The sequence below is a fragment of the Dromaius novaehollandiae genome, chromosome W, assembly GCF_036370855.1.
Source record: "Dromaius novaehollandiae isolate bDroNov1 chromosome W, bDroNov1.hap1, whole genome shotgun sequence".
In the NCBI taxonomy this organism is placed as follows: domain Eukaryota; kingdom Metazoa; phylum Chordata; class Aves; order Casuariiformes; family Dromaiidae; genus Dromaius; species Dromaius novaehollandiae.
The window spans coordinates 70,674,516-70,693,886 of NC_088130.1; the positions used below are offsets into that span (position 1 = coordinate 70,674,516).

The 19,371-nt window shown below is 41.3% G+C and overlaps 1 protein-coding gene across 2 annotated transcripts in view; it reads left to right on the forward strand.

Annotated features, from left to right (window-relative positions):
- Nucleotides 1–1,808: 1,808 nt before the first annotated feature.
- LOC112985188 (WD repeat-containing protein 7) overlaps nucleotides 1,809–19,371 on the forward strand; it is a 164,231-nt gene continuing 146,668 nt past the window's right edge. Inside the window, exons 1-5 of one of the 2 annotated variants that reach the window (XM_064500699.1) lie at nucleotides 1,809–2,023; nucleotides 14,742–14,913; nucleotides 16,160–16,266; nucleotides 17,262–17,340; nucleotides 17,918–18,092. In XM_064500699.1, the coding sequence (XP_064356769.1) occupies nucleotides 14,755–14,913; nucleotides 16,160–16,266; nucleotides 17,262–17,340; nucleotides 17,918–18,092 (520 nt within the window). In that variant the 5' untranslated portion in view covers nucleotides 1,809–2,023; nucleotides 14,742–14,754. The remainder of the gene's footprint in view (nucleotides 2,024–14,741; nucleotides 14,914–16,159; nucleotides 16,267–17,261; nucleotides 17,341–17,917; nucleotides 18,093–19,371) is intronic. The other variant, XM_064500700.1, reaches the window with a different exon arrangement.

Here is a 19,371-nt window from a genome sequence, read left to right on the forward strand (position 1 = left end):
CTGCGGCCGAAGAGGACGTGGCCGGGCTACACCAGGCCGCCTCCCGTGGAGGAGACCGCGGCGCCCACCCGCAAGGGTATGAAGACGCAGAGCTTGTGGAAACCTCCACCTTAGTCGAGGCCACGTAACCAGCTGGCAGCGGGCTGGAGACGGCCCTGTTCTCCCCAGAGACACACATCCACTCCTCAGGAAAATGGGAGAGAAAAGGGGGGAGAGCACTAACCCTCTCCCTTTCCAGGCCTCTGGGGCAGGCCAGAAAATTTAACAAAATACTTTCTGCAGCTTCAGAAAACTTGCCTGGGCCTTTTATATGATGTAGGTCAAATTTAAAACAATCTCTGTAAACATGAAAGCAAGAAAAAATACCTACTTCTGTTGTTACATAATTCCACGTGATTTTTGACCAACACAAGCTTTAGCAATTTAGTATTAGAGGACGACTGGAAAATCTCTGTTCTCCCAGCTGAAAGTAATTCACATGCAAAATAGTCTGCTGTTCCAGACAGGCATCTGTTCTTCTTGGATGATAGGGTATTCATACTTGCTTGCCAGGAGTCACATGGCTGTATGTAATTTGCATATATATATATATATATATATATATATATATAAGCATTACTTTTATCATCAAAAATATACCCACATAGTCACAATATTTGTTTGTAATTTTATATTCCAGAGTTGAATTGAAATTGCTTGCTAATTCAACAGCAGTAAAAATTTGGAGTTGATAAGCTTTGTCTTTAGCCATCAGTTACAGGGAGCTCGTGGTATGGAGTATATTTGATACCAGTCCCTATTTAGGTAACATGCTATGTGCCAACATATAGTAAAGCCAGTTGTGAACTAATATCACTATTTAGATTAATTCTGGCAAAGAGAAAATGCTGCCATTTAACCGCAGAAATATTTTTTCCTTTCTCTCCTAAACAGTTGTGTGGGATTGCTGTACACTGTTAAACAGCTGATAGGAAAAAAACAGTCATCGCTAATGCCATTAACACCAACATCTTTGATGAATTTGTATGCAGCTAAAAAAATGTTTTTTCGGTTGCAAAGAAGATAAAGTCAGTGCCTTCTGCTATGCCTTCTCGGCTCGGTCCATAGACAAGGCTCGGAGAACAAATCAGGCTTATGTGGGTTGATGTGTGTAAGGCCTCGGCTTCGTTTCATCTGTAAGCCGAAAAATGTGAAGGGAATGAATTCCCCCAAAACAGGATAACTTAAAAGTAGCCCCTAGTGTTGGCAGTGTTTTTGTGGCATTACAGGGAGGCCACTTTAGCTCTTTTGTAGATAGCAATTAATTGCATGTTCTTTAATTTCCTGATGTTTTTATAAAGCAAAGCGTGGGTGATAACTGAACAAATGGAAGTCCCCAATGATCAGTAGGGGAATAAACAAAGAGGAGGTAGTCAAGTGTGTGTATGAACTATGTTACAAGATAAATTAAGACGCAAATTGAAAGCAGAACTCCCTCCACCAAGTTCTGCAGTGTCATTACCGACAGCGTATCGCTAGGCGTTGTTGGGCTGACATACGCTTTCCGATGTTTCCCCGTGAGCAGACGGACAGACGCTGATTTCTCGCCCCCCGCACCGGAGGGACGTGTAAGACACCGCCGCGCAGCTTCTGCCGAGGGGCCCTTTAATCACGTTTTCGGTGCGGCTTGGCGCGCCGTTCCGCGCTGCCGCCCGGCACACGCGCCCCGGGAGTTACCGGCCGCGGTAACCCGCGCCCGCCTCAGCGTTGCCGCCGCCGCCGCCCCCTCAGGCAGCCGCCGCGGGCGGAGCAGGGCGGGCGCCGCTCCCGCCGCCCCGGTTGCCATGGCGACGCCGGCTCCCTCCGCCTGCCGTCAGTCACGGCGAGCGGGGGCTTTGCGACAGCGGCGGTAGGAGTCACGGCAGCCGGAGTTGGGCAGCGGCTCTGCCGCACCGGGCCGCGGGCGAGCCGAGCCGAGGCGGCGGCGGGGACGGGGACGGGGGCGAGGCGCCCGGGCGGCCTCCCAGCGCCGCGGCGGGCTCAGGTGAGTGCGGGGGCGGCGCGCAGTGAGGGGGCTCCCCCCCACACCGCCCCTCCTCCGGGACCCCGCGCAGCGCGGCCCACGCCGGGGCGGCGGCGCCATGTTGTGCGCGGGGGGCCCCCTGCCCTGCCCTGCCCGGGGCCGTCCCCTGCCCGGGGGGGGGGGGGGGGGGGGGCGCTGAAGTGGGGGGGCCCTGCCGGTTACCTGAGGGAAGGCCCTCGGTAGGGGGGCGCCTGGGAACCCCCCACCGCCCGCTGCGGGAGCGGGGGCGTCTCTCACCGCGGAGCCCCCGCGGCCTCCCCGGTCTGTTTCCTTCCCCTGGGTGACAGCGCGGCGCTGCGGGCGGGGCGCGGAGCTGCTGTCCTGCGTGTGACCGTGACGGCCCGGAAAAAACGGGAAAAATACGTGCGGTTTTCGTGTGTCGCCAGAGTGAGCGCCAGGGAAATCTGCAGGCGGCTTCCACAGGCGCTGTTCACTGTAACGAAGGGTTCTGAGTCCCCAATTATTATTATTTTCTCTCATTTCTTGTTTTGTAAACTTCTATGTATACATAGGATAGCTTTTTCCTTCTTTGTTTTTGGTCACTGTTCCTACCTTCATATTGTGAAATACTCTTAAATCAGGCTTTTGTAGTCACTGACTTGCCTGGGGAGAGCAAAAATCTTCTGTTATTTTGTCATTGTTTTTGTTGCTGTATAAAGACTAGGGAAGAGCTTGTGTCTGAATTAGCTGAGTCTTTCACTTTTCACTGTAGAAGGCAAATTCCTGTTTCTTTTGATGGGTTTATTTTTGATTATGGGTGTGTTTGGAGGACTTGGCAATATTAGGGTATTTGTATTTAGGTTACAGTAATACATCACAACCAAATCAAGGCATAGGGTCCTGTGCCACGTCCTGAGGAAACAAGTAACCAGAAGACTGTATTGTCTTAGAGAGCTTGAACTACAAACATGATATGAAATGCAGCAGTGCAGATTGACTGTAGATATTACAGACAGGTGAACCAGGATGATGTAGAGATACTGACCGGACAATGTTATTGGAGATGCTCCTGATCTTTATTTTGTTTGGTTTTGGTTTTTTTTAAGAATTGTAGACTTGAAGTGATGAATTTTCAATCAACAGATTACATGGGATAAAAGCCAGCCAGGTGCCCATTCTTGTTTAATCCTTGATCAGCAAAATGAGAACGACAGTCTGGTTTGCTGATTGTTATCACCTGGCTTGAAATCTCCTATTCACTTCACGTAAGATTCTGTGTGGCTTTGATCAAGTTCGGAACAGTGGTTTAGTCCTCTCCTGCAGATAGACTTAGCTCTGCTTTAATGAGTAGCGTTAGGGAGGTCAGTGTGGATATTCATAGCAGTAAAATTAAATACGTTGTATTTAGAATATCAGGGCTTTTGAAAAGAAAGTCCTTATGCCTCTTGGTTATTAAGTAGGAATACATTGGTTCTCCTTGAGAATTGCTTGTTTTGACATCAGATGAATAAAGTTGAGTATCAGCATGAATACACTTTACAGTTTAGCTCAGCAGCTGCTCTCCGATTCTGTGTGTTTGTGTGTCCGTGCATGTACATGTACGTGTGCATGCGTGGAGTGGGTCTGGCGTTGAAACCGCCAGCCTGCCTATCTTGTTGCTAAGCCAGTTTCCTGACTTTGCCACCGCCATGAAAAATTCACTCCTTGGTTCTACTCTACAGCAAACAAAATTAACTGTGTTCTTGGAAATGAGAGCTACTTCACCTGTTTACCTATGATAATCTCTTAGTGAACAATTTCACTTTTAAATATTTCTTTTTATAAGTACGTTTTAGCACAAGGTTGCAATACTTTCTTTTGTTGTAGTTGCAAATCAGAAACTTGAGCCAGTGAATGTATCAAGTATAAAGGCATAGTTGCCATTCCCTAATTTTGGTATTCTGTGCTTACCAGGTGTCTGCTGAAATGCTAATTATTTGTTACATGTGTCAAAGAACTGTCCTGATAAATGATTTTTACAGTGGTTTGTATCATGACAGTATGGTCCAAAATTTTTTTTTAACTTAAAAAAGCCTGCAGGGTTTTATTACTGAAAAAACATTAATATTAAAAAGCTTAATTCTTTCCCAAACTCCTTTTTTTAGATGAACAATAGGCTAGGAAAGCAAAAATGTGATATTTTGCATTTGATACTTTTATGGTGAATAAAAACAAAATACAAAAGACTGAAAATTACTGATAGGCTTTCGGAAACAATTTTTAATTAACGCAGCAAACTATACTGACCATTTGCACTTAATAACGGCATTGTTTGTTTAATCACCGTCTATTTAAACAAAGTTATAGATGTCTGAACATTTGGGTCCTGATTGCAAAAGATTTCTGCAACGCTGGGGAAATTATTTTAGTTTTCTTCCCTCACCTGCCTTAGCCCCTTTTCTCGAGCTCCACGTATTAAATGGAAAAGATCATTGGTAATAATACTAAAAATTTGTGATTTTATAAAAAGCATTGGATTATTCAAATGGAAGACATGTTGTGACAGAGGTTATCTTTTCCAATAAATGTGTGCCTTCATGTAAATAGTTTCAGGAGAGGTGTTAAAATGCTCAACTAGTGTTGTCTCTTTCAATGAAAGATGCTGTAAGCGTGGAAAGTATTAAGCATTTAAAATTGCTGCTCACTCGAAAATTTGCAATCCACTTAGAAGGTTTGTCCTAGTGTCATGGATGGCAGCCATCCCTGTACTTATTGGTGACAAATCTGAATAGTAATGTAATTTAGATGCTAGGAAAAAAAGTATTAAAGTGTGGAAAAAATGGGTAGGCAAAGGAGTGACTTATTCTGAACCTTTCTGAGCTGCTTTGCACGAACATAAGCACAGTTGCATTTCTGTAAAAGCGGGTGTTCATTTGACAGTCTTCAGTGCTTCATTCTGGAACTGTGACATGCTGAGACCAAATCTGATACAGAAACAGTCATTTCACAGATGTATTTTTTTCCCTGACACATTCTTTTAGCATCCATACATATCCTAAGATTAATTCTTTAAATGCATGTGCTTTAATCCAAAAAGATGTGTTTTACATACTTCTTCTTTTATACATTTTCTTCGCCTTTGCTGTGCTCCATCAGAACAAAGCTAGATTTAGTTATTTTTATGCTCCCTTCCTAAAAGAAGCATTCCGGTTTCCTGCTCCGCTTTGTAACCTTTCTGTGCACCTTCCTGAATCTGTCCGTCCTGGGAAATAGGCTCACGCAGAGTACCTGGCTCACTACGCTCAGTCTGTGCAGTGATATGCAGCGGTACTGTATCTGAACGTGAAATTATTGACGTGTTCTCTGAGTCTTAGTGTTTTCTTGAATGACTGATACCCTCATCTCCCTTTTGGGAGGTGCCGCTGTGATTTGCTCTGGCGCAGAGCACGTCCATGGCAGTTAGATGCACAGTACTGCAGACAGCAGCCAGGTAACTGCGAAGGCTGGTGGTGTCATATGCCATCAGTCCGGGTGGCAATTACTTATATTCGTGCACGTGGAGTAGACCTAAACCAGTTTTCCTTTTGGTGACAGACCTGGCATTACTTCTGTGCTTCTGTAGTTGTAGCAGTTACTGATGTTTTAAAGGTATGTGTGCAAACTGTTAGGGCTGAGTATGACAAAAGGGTGAAAAACTTGTGTGCTCTGTCAGTCTGGTCTACGCTGAGAAAGTCATCAGCAGTGCAAATGGCCTGGGCAGCGTGTTCAGTCACGCCAAAGTACCATGTTGATCACACCTGGGGTTTATCTTGCCTCGAGATGTCTCCAATACCGTGTTCTGTTTTTCCTTCCCCTCCTTTAGCTTTGTTTCCTGCTTGTACAAGGTGTAACGTCATTATCCCTGCTTCTTTTTAAATATTTCCTGATATTTTATTATCTAACTGCTGAAATATATTAAGGGGGAAAAAAAAAAGCACCTGCATACCAGGTGCTGTACTGGCCACAACTGCCTCTCTGCACGCAGGGCATAGAAATAGCAGCAGCTAGAGGATCGTATCCACTTGCTAGTGACAGGCACAGAGCTGGTTTTATTGTCCCAAGGCAATGCAGAGGTGAAAAGCCACTGTCTCTAGCTTCTGGCCTATCATAAATTAATCCTGCCTGGGTGCTTTTTCTGTCTGCAAAAATCCTTATTTTGAATGCTGTTTCAATAACTAATTGTTGAGTCTTGCAAGGTTTTGGGAGGTCTCTAACTCAGCTATCTTATCTGCAAGTTCTGGGAAGACTAGAGGAAATTACAAATAAAATGAGGTTTCAGGAACAGTTTGCATAAAGGTGAAAGAAAGTTCGTAGATTTTTCTGTCTGTTACTATCACTTGGCAAGATAAAAAGTGTATGCAAGAATAAGACAGGCAGAAATGTTTTTTGAAAATATGAGAATTAGTTTCTACGTGTAGGTCATGGCAGAAAGTCATAAGCCGTATGATCAAAGTTTTGAGTTCTGCTGTGGTTTGTATGCAGAATATTTTTGATTAGGTGATATTCTTACTTGCTCTATATTAGATTTTTTTTTTTTTTTTAAATGTGGCAGATGATGCAGAGGACAAGAAAAATCATGGAAATTATGTGACTGCATCTGTCATAGAAACAGTTATTTTAAAGTTCTCTGACCTCATATCAGATCTTTGTCTGTATAGCTGTGGCTATCAGACCTGGTTGTTCCCCCAGTTATATTGAACAGTAAGCTACTGTTAACTTTAAATTTCCCTGCCTCTGCCTTATATCTTTATCATCAGACTCTTTTTTTTTTTTTTTTTTTTTTTTTAAATTACTGTGTGTTTTCTGTTTTATTATAGTGCAGTAAGTTAGCTGTGGACAATTTGCCATAACTTATTAAGCATGAAGGTGCAAGTTAGTGTTTAGAGGACTGTAGCTTCATAGAGAGGTTTATATGAGAGTCTTTGATTCAGTCTGAGTAAAGCTATTGAATTATCCCAGATCATTTATTTTGCCTAAGTATCAGCTTTAAACACTGCCATAGAAAGTCACTTGACTAGTTTATCAGATTAGTATGTTCTAAACTTTTACCCATGTGAGAATTTAAAAATGATATAGTAATGATATTCTTTCAAATCCGTCTTTGCTAATGTGAAAATGGTGAATTTAATCTAATTTTTTGGATGCTCTCATAATTTAAGGGATCAATTTCTCTTTAAATGTGAAGAACACCACTGAAACATTTGTTTGGTGTATGTAACTAACTAGATTATATTTTGACGATATTGGGAACTTAGTGATAAGGGACATGGAAAAGGCCAAAGTACTCCATGCCATTTTTGCCTTGTTTTTCACTGATAAAGTGAAAATCCATGGGACCAGACAGTGGCTCGCGTCGGTAGGAGACTCTTCTCTGTCACCTTTGAAAGGTCATGGTGGTCTGGGGAGGTTCCTGCTGGCTGCCGAAAGGCAAAGGTCAAACCTCTCTTCAGGAAGGGCAGGGAGGATCTGGGGAGGTACGGGCTGGTCAGGCTGGTGTCAGTCCCTGGGGAGGCTGTGGAGCACATCCTCCTGGAAATTGTCTTCAGGCACATGAAGGGCAAGAGGGTGTTTTCCAAGAGCAAGTCACGCCTGCCCAGTCTGGTTGCCTGCGGTGTGTGATGAGATGGAGCTGCCTCTGTGGACAGGGGAGAGCAATGGATGTCGTATGCCTTGGCTTTAGTTAGGCCTTTCACGCGACCTCCCACCATATCCTTGTAGCCAAGTTTGTGAGATGTGGCCTGGAGAAGTGGGCGGTGAGGTGGGTGGAAGCTTGGCTCTCACGCCGGGCACCAAGGGCTGTGATCAGCAGTACAGGGCCCCGCTGGCGGCTGGTGTTGCCCCTCGGAGATACGGAGGCCCGCACCGTTTAATGTGTTTATTAATGATCTGGGCAGTGGGATGCAGTGCACTCTCAGCAAGTTCCTGGATGATGCTGAACTGGGGGGAGTAAAGGGCAGGGCTGTATTCAGGGGGACCGTGACAGGCTGGAGAAAGGACTGACAGGAACCTCATAAAGTTCAGTGGAACCAGATGCATCAGAAGTGGAATAGCAGAGAGTAGAGGCTGGAGTCTGACTGGCTAGAAAGCAGCTTTGCAGGAAAGGACCTGGGTGTCCTGGTGGAGGACAAGCTGACCATGAAGCATTAGCAAGACTGTAGCCAGCAAGTCAGGGGAAGTGATTTTTCCCCTCTCTTTGGCACTTCCAAGTTTGCATCTGCAGTACCGTGTCCAGTTTGGGGCTCCTCCGTGCAAGAAAGATGTTGCTGTACTGGAGCGAGTCTGGCGGAGGGCTGCCAGGATGGTTCAGCATTCGTGTTTTGAGTTACGTAAAGATAAAGCAGCTGAAAAAATTGAGATCTAAATTGAAAAAATACGTATTTTACATTTTTCTAGTCATTATGTCTGGTGAAATATGCCCCACTCTCCAGACTGTTCTGGGAGATCCTCAGAGAGATGGAAACTTAAGGGCATAGGTAGAGGTTATCTGGTGTAGGTGACAGGAGGATGAACCTGCCTTACTTAAAAAAGATTAAAAAAAATTTATATGCAATAACACAAACTTGTCCTTTCACTGTATGTGCAGGGGAACAAAACCAGGACTCTGGCACTTGTGGCAGCAATGGGGAAAACTGAATGCTCCCCGTGGAGTGGGAAGAGCTTAACTCAGTTTGATGTTTCCAGTTAATTTTCCAGCTCAAATTTCCAGTTCCTAGTTCTGCAAAAATAGGCAGTTTATTCAAGAAAGGTATAAATAGCTAAACATGGGATTTCGTATGTGATGATTCACTTTGTGCTTTTGTCAATAGGTACAGTGTTTATTTGCTACTGTAGTTTGTCGTCATTGATGTTTAAAAAAATTATATATTGATTGTTTACAGACATTAAATGAGTTTTGGTTTTTGCAGGGGATGTATTTGGCGTTCACCAATGATAGAGAAGTGTTGTTCTTTGTAGACTGAATTCTTCGTCTGTTAAAATGTGGTACTTGCGGTATTTTCTGAAAATGAAGTTTTTAATGAAGGCATTGCGATACCATAATAAAAAACTAGAAGGAAAGAGGTAGCTCTTCTTTTTGTTCTCACTCCCAAGGACTGATATTTAATATCCTAAGAATTATCTTTCTCTCTTTTAGATAAAAAAGTTTTGAAATGTGTATGTGTTTAAGCCTTTAAAATGTATTTTTGATATTAATGTTTTCAGTACTTTCTCTCACATTTTTCTGTATGGAAAATATAAAATACATTGGGTTATTTATATGTGCTAGCACTTTTGTGTGTTGTAATATCCTTTTCTTTCCTTGTGAAAATTCAGTTTGTGGTTAAGTATGTATCTATAGTGCTGTCAAATTTAAAGTTTTTTTTAAGTAGTTTGCGGCATTAAGCTTACTGTAAAAATGCAAAGAAGTAGTAATTGCGTGCTCTGATAGGGGAGCTTCTATATTTATTCAAAAGTGCAGTTATTTGCGCCACAGAGATAAGCATAAAGATGAATAGTATGGCTTGTTCCCTGAACTATGAACAATAAGAAATGAAATGGATGAGAAAAGAGGTTTTTATGTTGCTCATCAGCATTTATAGCTGAGGTACTCTTAGATTTTTCAGCTTTGAAATTATTGAGGGATTGCTATATTATCCATTTAAAAGAAATACTAATTCACAGATTGCATTAACGGTCAAATATCTTTTACTGTCATGAAAAAAAAACTTGAAGGAAGTGTGGTGAAACCAGTGGTGTTAAGATTACTGCTAAACCAGTATGTCTTCTAATCCCAGGTAAGGAGAATGCACTGTGTATTTTACGTTCAGGCGGCTGCTGTTGTAGCATCCTTCAGGATTAATTTTGGCCTGGTTTTGTCTTTCTAGTCTACAGTAGTTGAGCTACTGAGGGGAATTTTTTGGAAGTAGTGAGGGAAGAACACTTTGGAAAGGAAGTTGTAACTCAAGTGTTATTTAAGGGCTTTAGTATTAATATATCTAAAAGAAATTTCTACCTCTCCACACCTTTCCCAGCATGTCGTTCATTTTAGGAGTACAAAAATTGGGTGACAAAAGACTTAAGTTGTTTTTATATGATTTCATTTTTGTGTGATGTCTGGATATGTTTTATTTCTGTCTTTCGTGATATTTTTCTGATTAAATCACTGTAAATGAAGTATTTTTAGAATTGTAACTTTTTGGTTAACAGGTCTGCGGTCATTAGTAAGGTCGCTGTGTCCTTGCAGAATTTTTAATTGTTTACAGTTCTGTATTGTGATCATCCAGACAGGGAACAATTGATCTGCTATTGCATAACAGTTAGCAATATGTTTTCCAGCATGTTTTAAAAATACTAATTTTAATGTAGCTTGTAGGATGTTGTAATAGATTACATGCTTGATCTTTGGTCTTTGCTCATAGTTTTTCATTAAATAATAGCTCTTTGTAAAATAGTTCCTAGTAAACATAGTATAATCAGATGCAAGAAATGAGCTGACATAAAATGGCATTTCATAATAAGTGTTAGTATTGCTTTCATGATTTGGATTTTGTGAATAACTGTAATGCATCTCTCTTTCCAGAAGTTTGAGGCTTGGTACATCCAGCAGGTCTTGCAACCTCTTTGAAATCATGCCTTTTTTCCTCTTTATGGTTTCCAATACTTAGCTACTCATTATTCTACTATTCACTGTCTTCCCTTCCCCCATTTTTCCATGTACATTATCATGTTTGATTTCTCTGGCTGCAGAGGTTGTTTGCTCTAGAAATATAGGCAGCATTTGTCAAAACTAATACGAAATTACTTTCTTGAAGAAATTGCACTGCAGTTTCTGTATAGATGAGGGATGAGAACTTGTGTTGATCTCCATGTAGCATAGAAAAAAATATATCAGTAAAAGCTATGCTTCTGTTTTGAAATGGAAAGGATTTTGGATGCAGAAGCACTTAAGTATAGAAGTCAACACTGGGAGTAACGGGGGTATGTAAGATCAAAAAGTGAAATTCATGTTTGGTATCGGTAAGATCTGTGTAGTTGCCTCTGTTTGTATCAAATTTGAGTTTGTCTGAAAGAGGGTCATTAAAACCTTGAATAATAGTTTTCAATAGACCTGAAAATTGTTGAATTAAGTTCCAACAGCTTCCATGAAATTCTGAGGCTCAAACTTGTGCTTCCACCGGAAAAAAGGCAGGCAGAGTTGTCCTGCGCTGTGCTGTGCTGTGCGGCGAGAGCTGGGGGGTGAGCGAGCGTGACTGTGCGGCTGTACGTTGCTCGCTTCTGATAGCCAGAGCTGTTGTCTGCTAGGGCTGTCGCAGGGACACGACGGGGAGCTCGGATAGTGCAGTGGGGAAGTCGAGTTGCAGTAAACCTGGCTTAGATTCAGGATGACTTTTTTTTTTTTTCCCTCCCCCTTTTTCATAATGAGAGTATCTTTTTCGCTTTCGAAATGTGCTACAAAAAAGTTTGCATCTCTGTGGACAAATGCAAATGTTACTACATCACACAAGCAAGAAAAATACATATGTCTATATAAAGATACAAAATATGTATTTTAAAAGTTTCTTGAATAATTTCTGCCTGTGTCTGACTTGTTTATACTCCTGTAAATGAGAAATTCTGTTCTGGTTTGAGCTATAGTAAGTTCAGGACATAAACCTCTGCAAGACAGTACAGAGGGAGCATCTCCTTTATTTGGCAAAACAGCGTTCCCGGTTCGTTCATCACAAAATACTACAAGCAATAACTTTCCATAACTCAAGCTTTTACTGTGGTTTAGGAGAACAGCTACTGCAACTCTTCTTGAATGTGGAATAAGAGACCAATAGCAAAATGTCAGTCATTCCTGATGTATTTTCCCTACTCGATGGTTGCACTTACTGTTTTCAGTTGTTTCTTAGCAAGTCATCGCATCTGGAATGGATCTTGCATATGTCATTATAATCTTACCATTGGTAAGATCTAGATATAACTTAAATTCTAGCATTTTTATTTATTAAATATAGAATACACCTGAAAAGTATACCCCAAACCATCTTGAGCTCAGCCAGTTTACTGGGCAGCAACAGAAGATTTTGTATTTTACGGTTTACCTTTCCTCTGTGTGGACTTTCCATGCATGGTTGGTCTAACCGGGTTCCCTGCCCAAGGGGAGATGGGCAGTTTAGATAGCTTGTGCTTGCCTCAGTCCTGCCCCAGGCAGAGACGGGGAAATAAAGTGACAAGCTCGGCGTAAGCAAACTTTCACTCTGGCCGAGTGAAGAATTGTAGCTTATAAACACATTTAAATGGGCTGTAAGCTCAGAATATTGCTAACATAAACAGTGTTTTGTTTTTGCTCTTAAGCCTTGTGCCAATCCTTGTAATTGTTTTATTATTATTTCAGTTTCTGTGGGGTTTTCTATTTCTCTGAAGTTATGATTCAGACACTTTTGTTCTCCATTTCCCAATCTCCAGGAAAATTTAGGCTTTATGACAGATAAGCTGGACTTTTTTTATTATTATTATTATATGTGTCAGTATGTTTGTAAGATATTAAATAACGTTGCTTGTTGGAGGGCGGCCAGAACGTAGTCCTTATGGCGAGCTGCAGCGATGAAGGCTGTCCCTGGATATCATATAAGCACATTTGGCGTTAGTATAGTTCCTCAGAAGACTTCTGTTTGAGTGGCTGGCTAGTTGTTGCTTTGTTTTTAAATACAATTTGACTCTTTAAATAAATAAAACTTTGAAATCCGTAGATGAACTTTACAAAGATTGTCAAATCTACTAGCTGAGGCAGTGAGTTTGGAAGAGATCTTACTGTAGTGCCGCTGGACTTGTGTTTGCAGGGCTTCTCTCTCTCTTTTTTCTGGTCTGGCTTCAGGAGTGTTAGCAGAGATCTCACCGTAGCCCCGTGCCTGGTGCTGCTGCCCTCCGCGGGAGCCGGAGTGGAGCCTGCAGCAGCTCGCGGCGGCTGGACTCAGGGCCGCTCCTCAGGAGAGCCCTGGGATCGGCCTGGCTGTAGGCGCAGGGCGCTGTGAAGGCTTGGGAGCGGAGGCAGAGGGGCATCTCGTAGAAGTGAGACCAAACGCACTACAGCAGTTCTGTTGAGCGTAGTTGTTTTTCTAAGTTGAAACATGCTGTGGTACAACTATTAATTTTGTTTTTTATTTAAAAAGTTTTATTGACCTGATAACGGAATAGTAGGGAACTTCATATGTCTTTTATGATAGTTCAGTGGCCTTTGCTCCAACATGCATGCTATATATATTAATATATTTATTTATTCATATAATGTGTGTAATATAAGGAGTAAAATTCACTGATTTATATAATAAGGTAACTCTTTGCTGTTCCTGAGGCCCAGACTGTTATATGGTGCTGCAGGTGCTGGGAGACTTGGGTTTCATTTAAACGCCGGCCTTTGTGCTGCCTGTGTTGCCTCTTCATCTTTGCTGCTTATAGCCGGGCTGTGAGTCCTTGAGATTTCCTTGAGCATCTTGGAGATATTTGGAAGAGTGGGGTCAGTTGTCACAAAACGAATTGATTACATGAGTATATCGCCCTTATCGAGCAAAACTTGGCAACATGAACCCTGAAGTGCCATAAAGCAGGGGATAAACAGAACTAACTCAGTTCCTGCCTTTAAAGTCTCAGCCTTTAAATCAGTACAGTTCTGTTTTGGAATTTAGCTCCTGGTGGTTGGCAGTGCTGAAGAGATGAGGAAGCATGAGGGGTGGTCTGCAGTTGCAGTGTTTATCCCTGCCCTCTCTTTCTTTAGCTGTAGTGCTGACAATGCTAGTGACAGTTCCTTTTTTTCCCCTTTTTCCTGCCTACCACCACTTCTCTTGCTATTGCATGTTCTGATTTCCTTTCCCTTCTCAGGTGGGCCGTAGAAGTACCTCTTTAGCCACCATTACTGGGGAGGTGGAAGGCTGAATACATTTACCATCAAGGCTTAGGAACCAGAAACTAGAAAATTCAAAGCTACTTTTAATTAGACTATTTCTACTTTTAGTTACCGTTTGTTTGTTAGGTAGTCCCTTTAGCTGTGTGTGAAAGGATAAAAACAATCAGGTAAAGAGAATTAATGAAGGGATTGCAATAACCTTGAACTGTTTTCCAGCTCCAACTTCAGCTAATGCAGGATATTATGCATTCCAGCATAAATATCCATTTAAAAAGGTTAGGCTGATGTGACACTGTTCGAACTGAAAAATGTTTTTGGAAAGTGTATGGTGATGTGTAGAAAACACCAGACCCTGTTTTTGACTAAGGTCATCACATTTGACAAATGGGGATGGATTCTACTGATTGGGCATATAGTAGCTGTTACAAACCTGGGACTGGAAGCATTTGCTGCTCCAGAATTATTTCAAGAAGACTGATATTGGAAAAAGTGCCTATGTAAGTAGGGAAATGCCACTTTGAAAAATCTCTTTTGCAAAATGTGTAAGAAACTAACATTGTGAAGTTTTAATGCAATCACAGTTCATTGCATTTTTCAAATGACTGCTTAAAGAATATATTATTCAATCCCTGGGTTAGCTGTGAAGATGCACATATTCCCCAATGAGAGAAGAGTTGATTATATATTGTACTTTATTTGAAGCGTAGCATATATAGTAACTATATTTCTCATGTATAAAATATTTACAGTCACTTCAGATTAATCTTTTACGTTTTTGTGAGGATGAGATGATGATAAGTGCAAAAAAGGCATGCACCTGCTGAGACCTAATGCTTTTTATCGTGATTAAATTGACAGGTGTGAAAGCAAAATGGCAGGGAATAGCCTTGTGCTGCCCATCGTCCTCTGGGGCCGTAAAGCTCCCACGCACTGCATATCAACGTTGCTGTTAATGGATGACGTGTCCATGATCGTCACGGGATGTCACGACGGACAAATATGTCTCTGGGACCTCTCTGTAGATTTAGAGGTAGGTCTAAACTCCACGTATAACTTCAATTTTCTTTGTATTTGAAGTGTTTGCCACTGCTGCCAAAGTGACTTTTCTTCTTTGATATTGTAGCATCCATTCCAGTGTTCAGTTGTTTCTATGCTCTTTTCATGTATTCTAACTCCCCCTCTTGCAATGAGGCCTGGAGCTGGCACTATATGCTTCCAGTAGTGAATAGTTCAGATTAGAAAGAGGCATTTTCACTCTGTAACTTTGCTGCTGCAGTAGTACATTTTTGAAGTAATTATTTCCTGTTTTCTGGACATTGGAGATGCCCTAAACTGATAGTTACTTTCAGGTTTAGCTGCTTAATATTTTGTGAAAACAGATTTCTGAGATCAGCTGACAGTATTTAGAGGGCTTCTTAAGGTTATTCTTATTTTATTCAAGCTCTGTTTCCTATGAAAACTGAATGAGAGAAAGCTCTGCTACCAGAGGTAAAGATTGCTGATTAGTTACTGTGTGTCAGCTTCTGCCCTTGAGTTGAAATCTGCAAGTGTCCGTCTTGAAGATGAGGTAGTCATTTGGCTGAATACAAATTGTTTTTTCTCCTCCATTCCAAGGGTTTAAAACTATCCTTTCTTATAAAATCAAGCTGGTTTCAGGCAAGGGTTATACTGAAAAATCTCAGTCTCTGAGTTGCCCCCATAAATTATGTTAGTGTCTAATACATTTAACAAGAAACAACTGGAGAAAGGGACTATTTCTTTCTAGAAAGGGCAAATAAATAAAGGGCAGTTTTCTTTTTTATCTTTAATCTGTGAATGAACTTTTATGTAAAAGTCTTTATAAATGTGAAGGGTTATGAAGTATACTTGATTTGGGGAAATGTTGTTGTTGCAGTATAGCGCAAATTTTCCTTTTGACTTAAGCCAAATGCAAACTATGATTTAAAATTATAGATAGAATTAGTTTTACACAAAATGATTTTTTCCCACAAATTAGCATTACAGTATTAGTTAGAAATTGGTTCTTTCACATACTGTACCAGCATGCTGTGCAAACCTTTTTAAGATTATATTTCTACACCTGTGCAAATAAAGTGTGTGTGTGTGTATTGTGTGTGTGTATATATATAAATATATATACAAGTGTTTTTTTATATATATATAGTATACATAAAATATTTATATACTGTATAAAACAGAAATTTGGAATGTGTATGTTCTAGGTAAGTAATAGTCCCTATGTTGTTTTTGCTTTATGTTTTATTCTCTGATTCTAGATTAATCCCAGAGCTCTGTTGTTTGGTCATACAGCCTCAATTACTTGTTTATCAAAGGCCTCTGCTTCCAGTGAAAAGCAGTATATAGTGAGCGCATCAGAAAGCGGGTGAGTTTTCTGAAGATTTATTGATATGCAGATCTGTTAAATAATGGAAATTGGGGATATGGAAGAGACTGGGTTGCTTACATCCATTTCTCTTCATTCTGCGTTTCTCACCCACACTGTTTTTTACTTAGCCTAATGTCTAACGCATTCGTAGGTATCCCAAATGATGGGAAATACTGAGTGTGGTGTGAATTTTAGATCCGTGGTCTGGAGGAGGATAGAGGTGTGCCTGAGATCTTGGAGGGCTGCCCACATTATTTGTTACACCTTAGGATTCAGTGGCAGGACACAGCACAGTTGTATATAAAGTAATCTGTGCTGCCTTGGATATAATTTATGTTTGGATGGGTAAAGAAATGTATGATGTTGTCAACTGCAGTACAGATACTTCTGTGTTTTCTGTCACTGTTTTGCTTGAGTGACTTTGTAAGTTCAGTTGTGGATGGACACCTGTGTTTTGCTCCTTCCCTCTCCTTATCCAAGACCTGCTTCTTGAGTAAAAGCAAGCTTAAGTCCTGATACATCTGGTTGGCAGGGAATGATTCCTGGACCTCTGAAGCAAACCTCAGTGTTCGCTGCCATGTGATTAATATACTGTTTTTGGTAATATGGGTTTCTTCCTTACAAGTATGGAAAAACTAAGCTAATCTTTGAAGACCTCAGGCGAGGCACTAGAAGTATATAAAAATTTGAAATATTTGTGAGAGAAATCAGGCGTTCTAAGTTACACGCTTGCATTTACTTAGTATTGATGGTTTATGATGAACCATAACATTTTACTCATTTCCCCTCATTAACTGTGCTAGGGAAGCAAAGCTTATTTAGATTATGATGGAAGGACTGGCAATTCAAGTAAATTTTGAGTTTCCTTTATAAAAATACAACTCGTCTAGTCAGTAACAATCATTTAAGTTTCTCCCAATATAAATGATTCCTAAATCCTTAGAAAAATGAAATGTTTTGGATGTAGTTGTAATCTGTCTTTTGTATTTTAGGGAGATGTGTCTGTGGGATGTGAATGATGGCAGATGCATAGAGTTTACTAAATTAGCCTGTGCACATACTGGCATACAGGTTAGTGCTTTGTCTATTCTTGAGAAGTCCTGATATGCATTGTATAGCATGGAAACTGTAGCTCTGTTATTAAAACAAGGCTGGGGTTTTCTGGAAGCTTAACAATGATATTTTATAAGATACTGCAATATGCCAATAAAGCTTATGCTGTATTGTGCATCATCAAATGCCCTCGACCTGGAAATGTGCTTTACTTCAGCTTTTGAAAAAAATATACCATAATTAATTAATCAGAAAGGCTGGAGAGAATAGAGGAAAAGGAGGAGATGTTAAGATGGGGGAGGTGAGAGGGGGAGGATGGTCTTACCAGGGAAGGTTGAGACAGCCTTCTGTCAGCTACAGGAGCTGGGCATGGAGGCAGAGGATTGCCTTGAGAAGATAATAAGAGAAAGGAGGGCCTCTGCAAAAAGCTTCCGTGATGTTACTTGCATACACAGAATTTCCACTGGTTCTCAGTGGCATTTTCTAAACAGATAGCCATTAGAATATATTTATGAAATTGTGATTTTGATTGAAAATGAAGAAGTTGATGCCCCACATGGAGTATAACCTCTGTATTTCGTTAATATCCATTTAGTTCTACCAGTTCACTGTTGGGACTCAGCGTGAAGGGAGACTGTTATGCCATGGACATTATCCAGAAATTCTTGTTGTGGATGCTACCAGTCTTGAAGTTCTTTATTCTTTATTATCAAAGATATCTCCTGACTGGATCAGCTCCATGAGTATCATTCGATCCAATAGAACACAAGGTAATTATTTTTGTTGCTTTTATTATGGCTTTGCCTCCCTGTAAGAGAAATACTATTTTCAACAACCTGGGGGGGAACTAGCATGTTACTTCTTTCCTTTGAGTAATGAAGATGATCTTGTCCAATACCCATCAAGTACTAACCTTTTTAAAAAGCAGTGCATGCATATTTATCTCTAGCCCCTGAAAAGGGGACTGGAGCGTCTCCCATACAAGGAGAGGCCAAGAGAGCTACGATTGTTCAGCCTGGAAAACAAGGCTTGGAGGAGATCTTATCGATGTTTATAACTACCTGATGGGAGGATGTGAAGAGGACAGGGCCAGACACTTCTCAGTGGCACGTGGTGGCAGGATGAGAGGGAATGAGCACAAACTGAAACACGGGAAAATCAAATTAAATGCAAGAAACACTTTTTTACTGAGAGGTGGTTGAATGCTGGAGCAGGTGCCCAGAGAGGTTGTGGCATCTCCATCCTTGGCGATAGTCAAACCTGCCTGGACGTGGTCCTGGGCAGGCTGCTCTGGTGACCCTGCTGCAGCAGGGGCTGGACCAGGGGATCTCCAGGGCTCTCAGCCAGCCCCATTCTGAGGCTGCTTTAATATTTCTTCAGAGGGAAGACCTGATAATCTTTAACATTTTTAATATTTTCTCTGCTGCTATTCTGCCAGAGGAGAGTTGTTGCTCCGGTTATATTTAAATGCTTTTTCATGAGCAGAACCTCAATTCTAGCCTAATTCAGTGTGTTCATGTGCACACACCTGTGTTCATGTGCACACACCTGTGTTCATGTGCACACACCTGTGTTCATGTGCACACACCTGTGTTCATGTGCACAGCAGGTTCCATGTTCACTTAGTGAATAGTTTTGTTATCTCCTTCAAGGTGTGCATGTGTTGAAACCTGGAGAACAAGGTGATACCTTGTTTTCTCTTTGGGAACCGAGGAGTTTGGGAGAACACTGTGCTAGCAAGAGCCTCTAAGCTGACACAAGAGTAAAAGAAAGGCTGCAAGCACTCTAAATGCCGAGGCTGTCATCTTTATTAATGTGATGTGTAGTACACATCAAGATCATTTAGTGGCATTAGTGATTAGTGGCTTTACGAAAAGCACTGTCGTAATATTTTGGAAGCTGTTGTAGGAAATGTGTAAGGAGTTTGCTGATTAAAGTACACAATAGGATTATATGCCCGGAGAGGCTGGAAGAAATATTGCAATGTTGTAACCATTGCTGGGGAAGAGGAAAGAAATCTAAGACTGCAGAGAGAGGAACTTTCTGTGA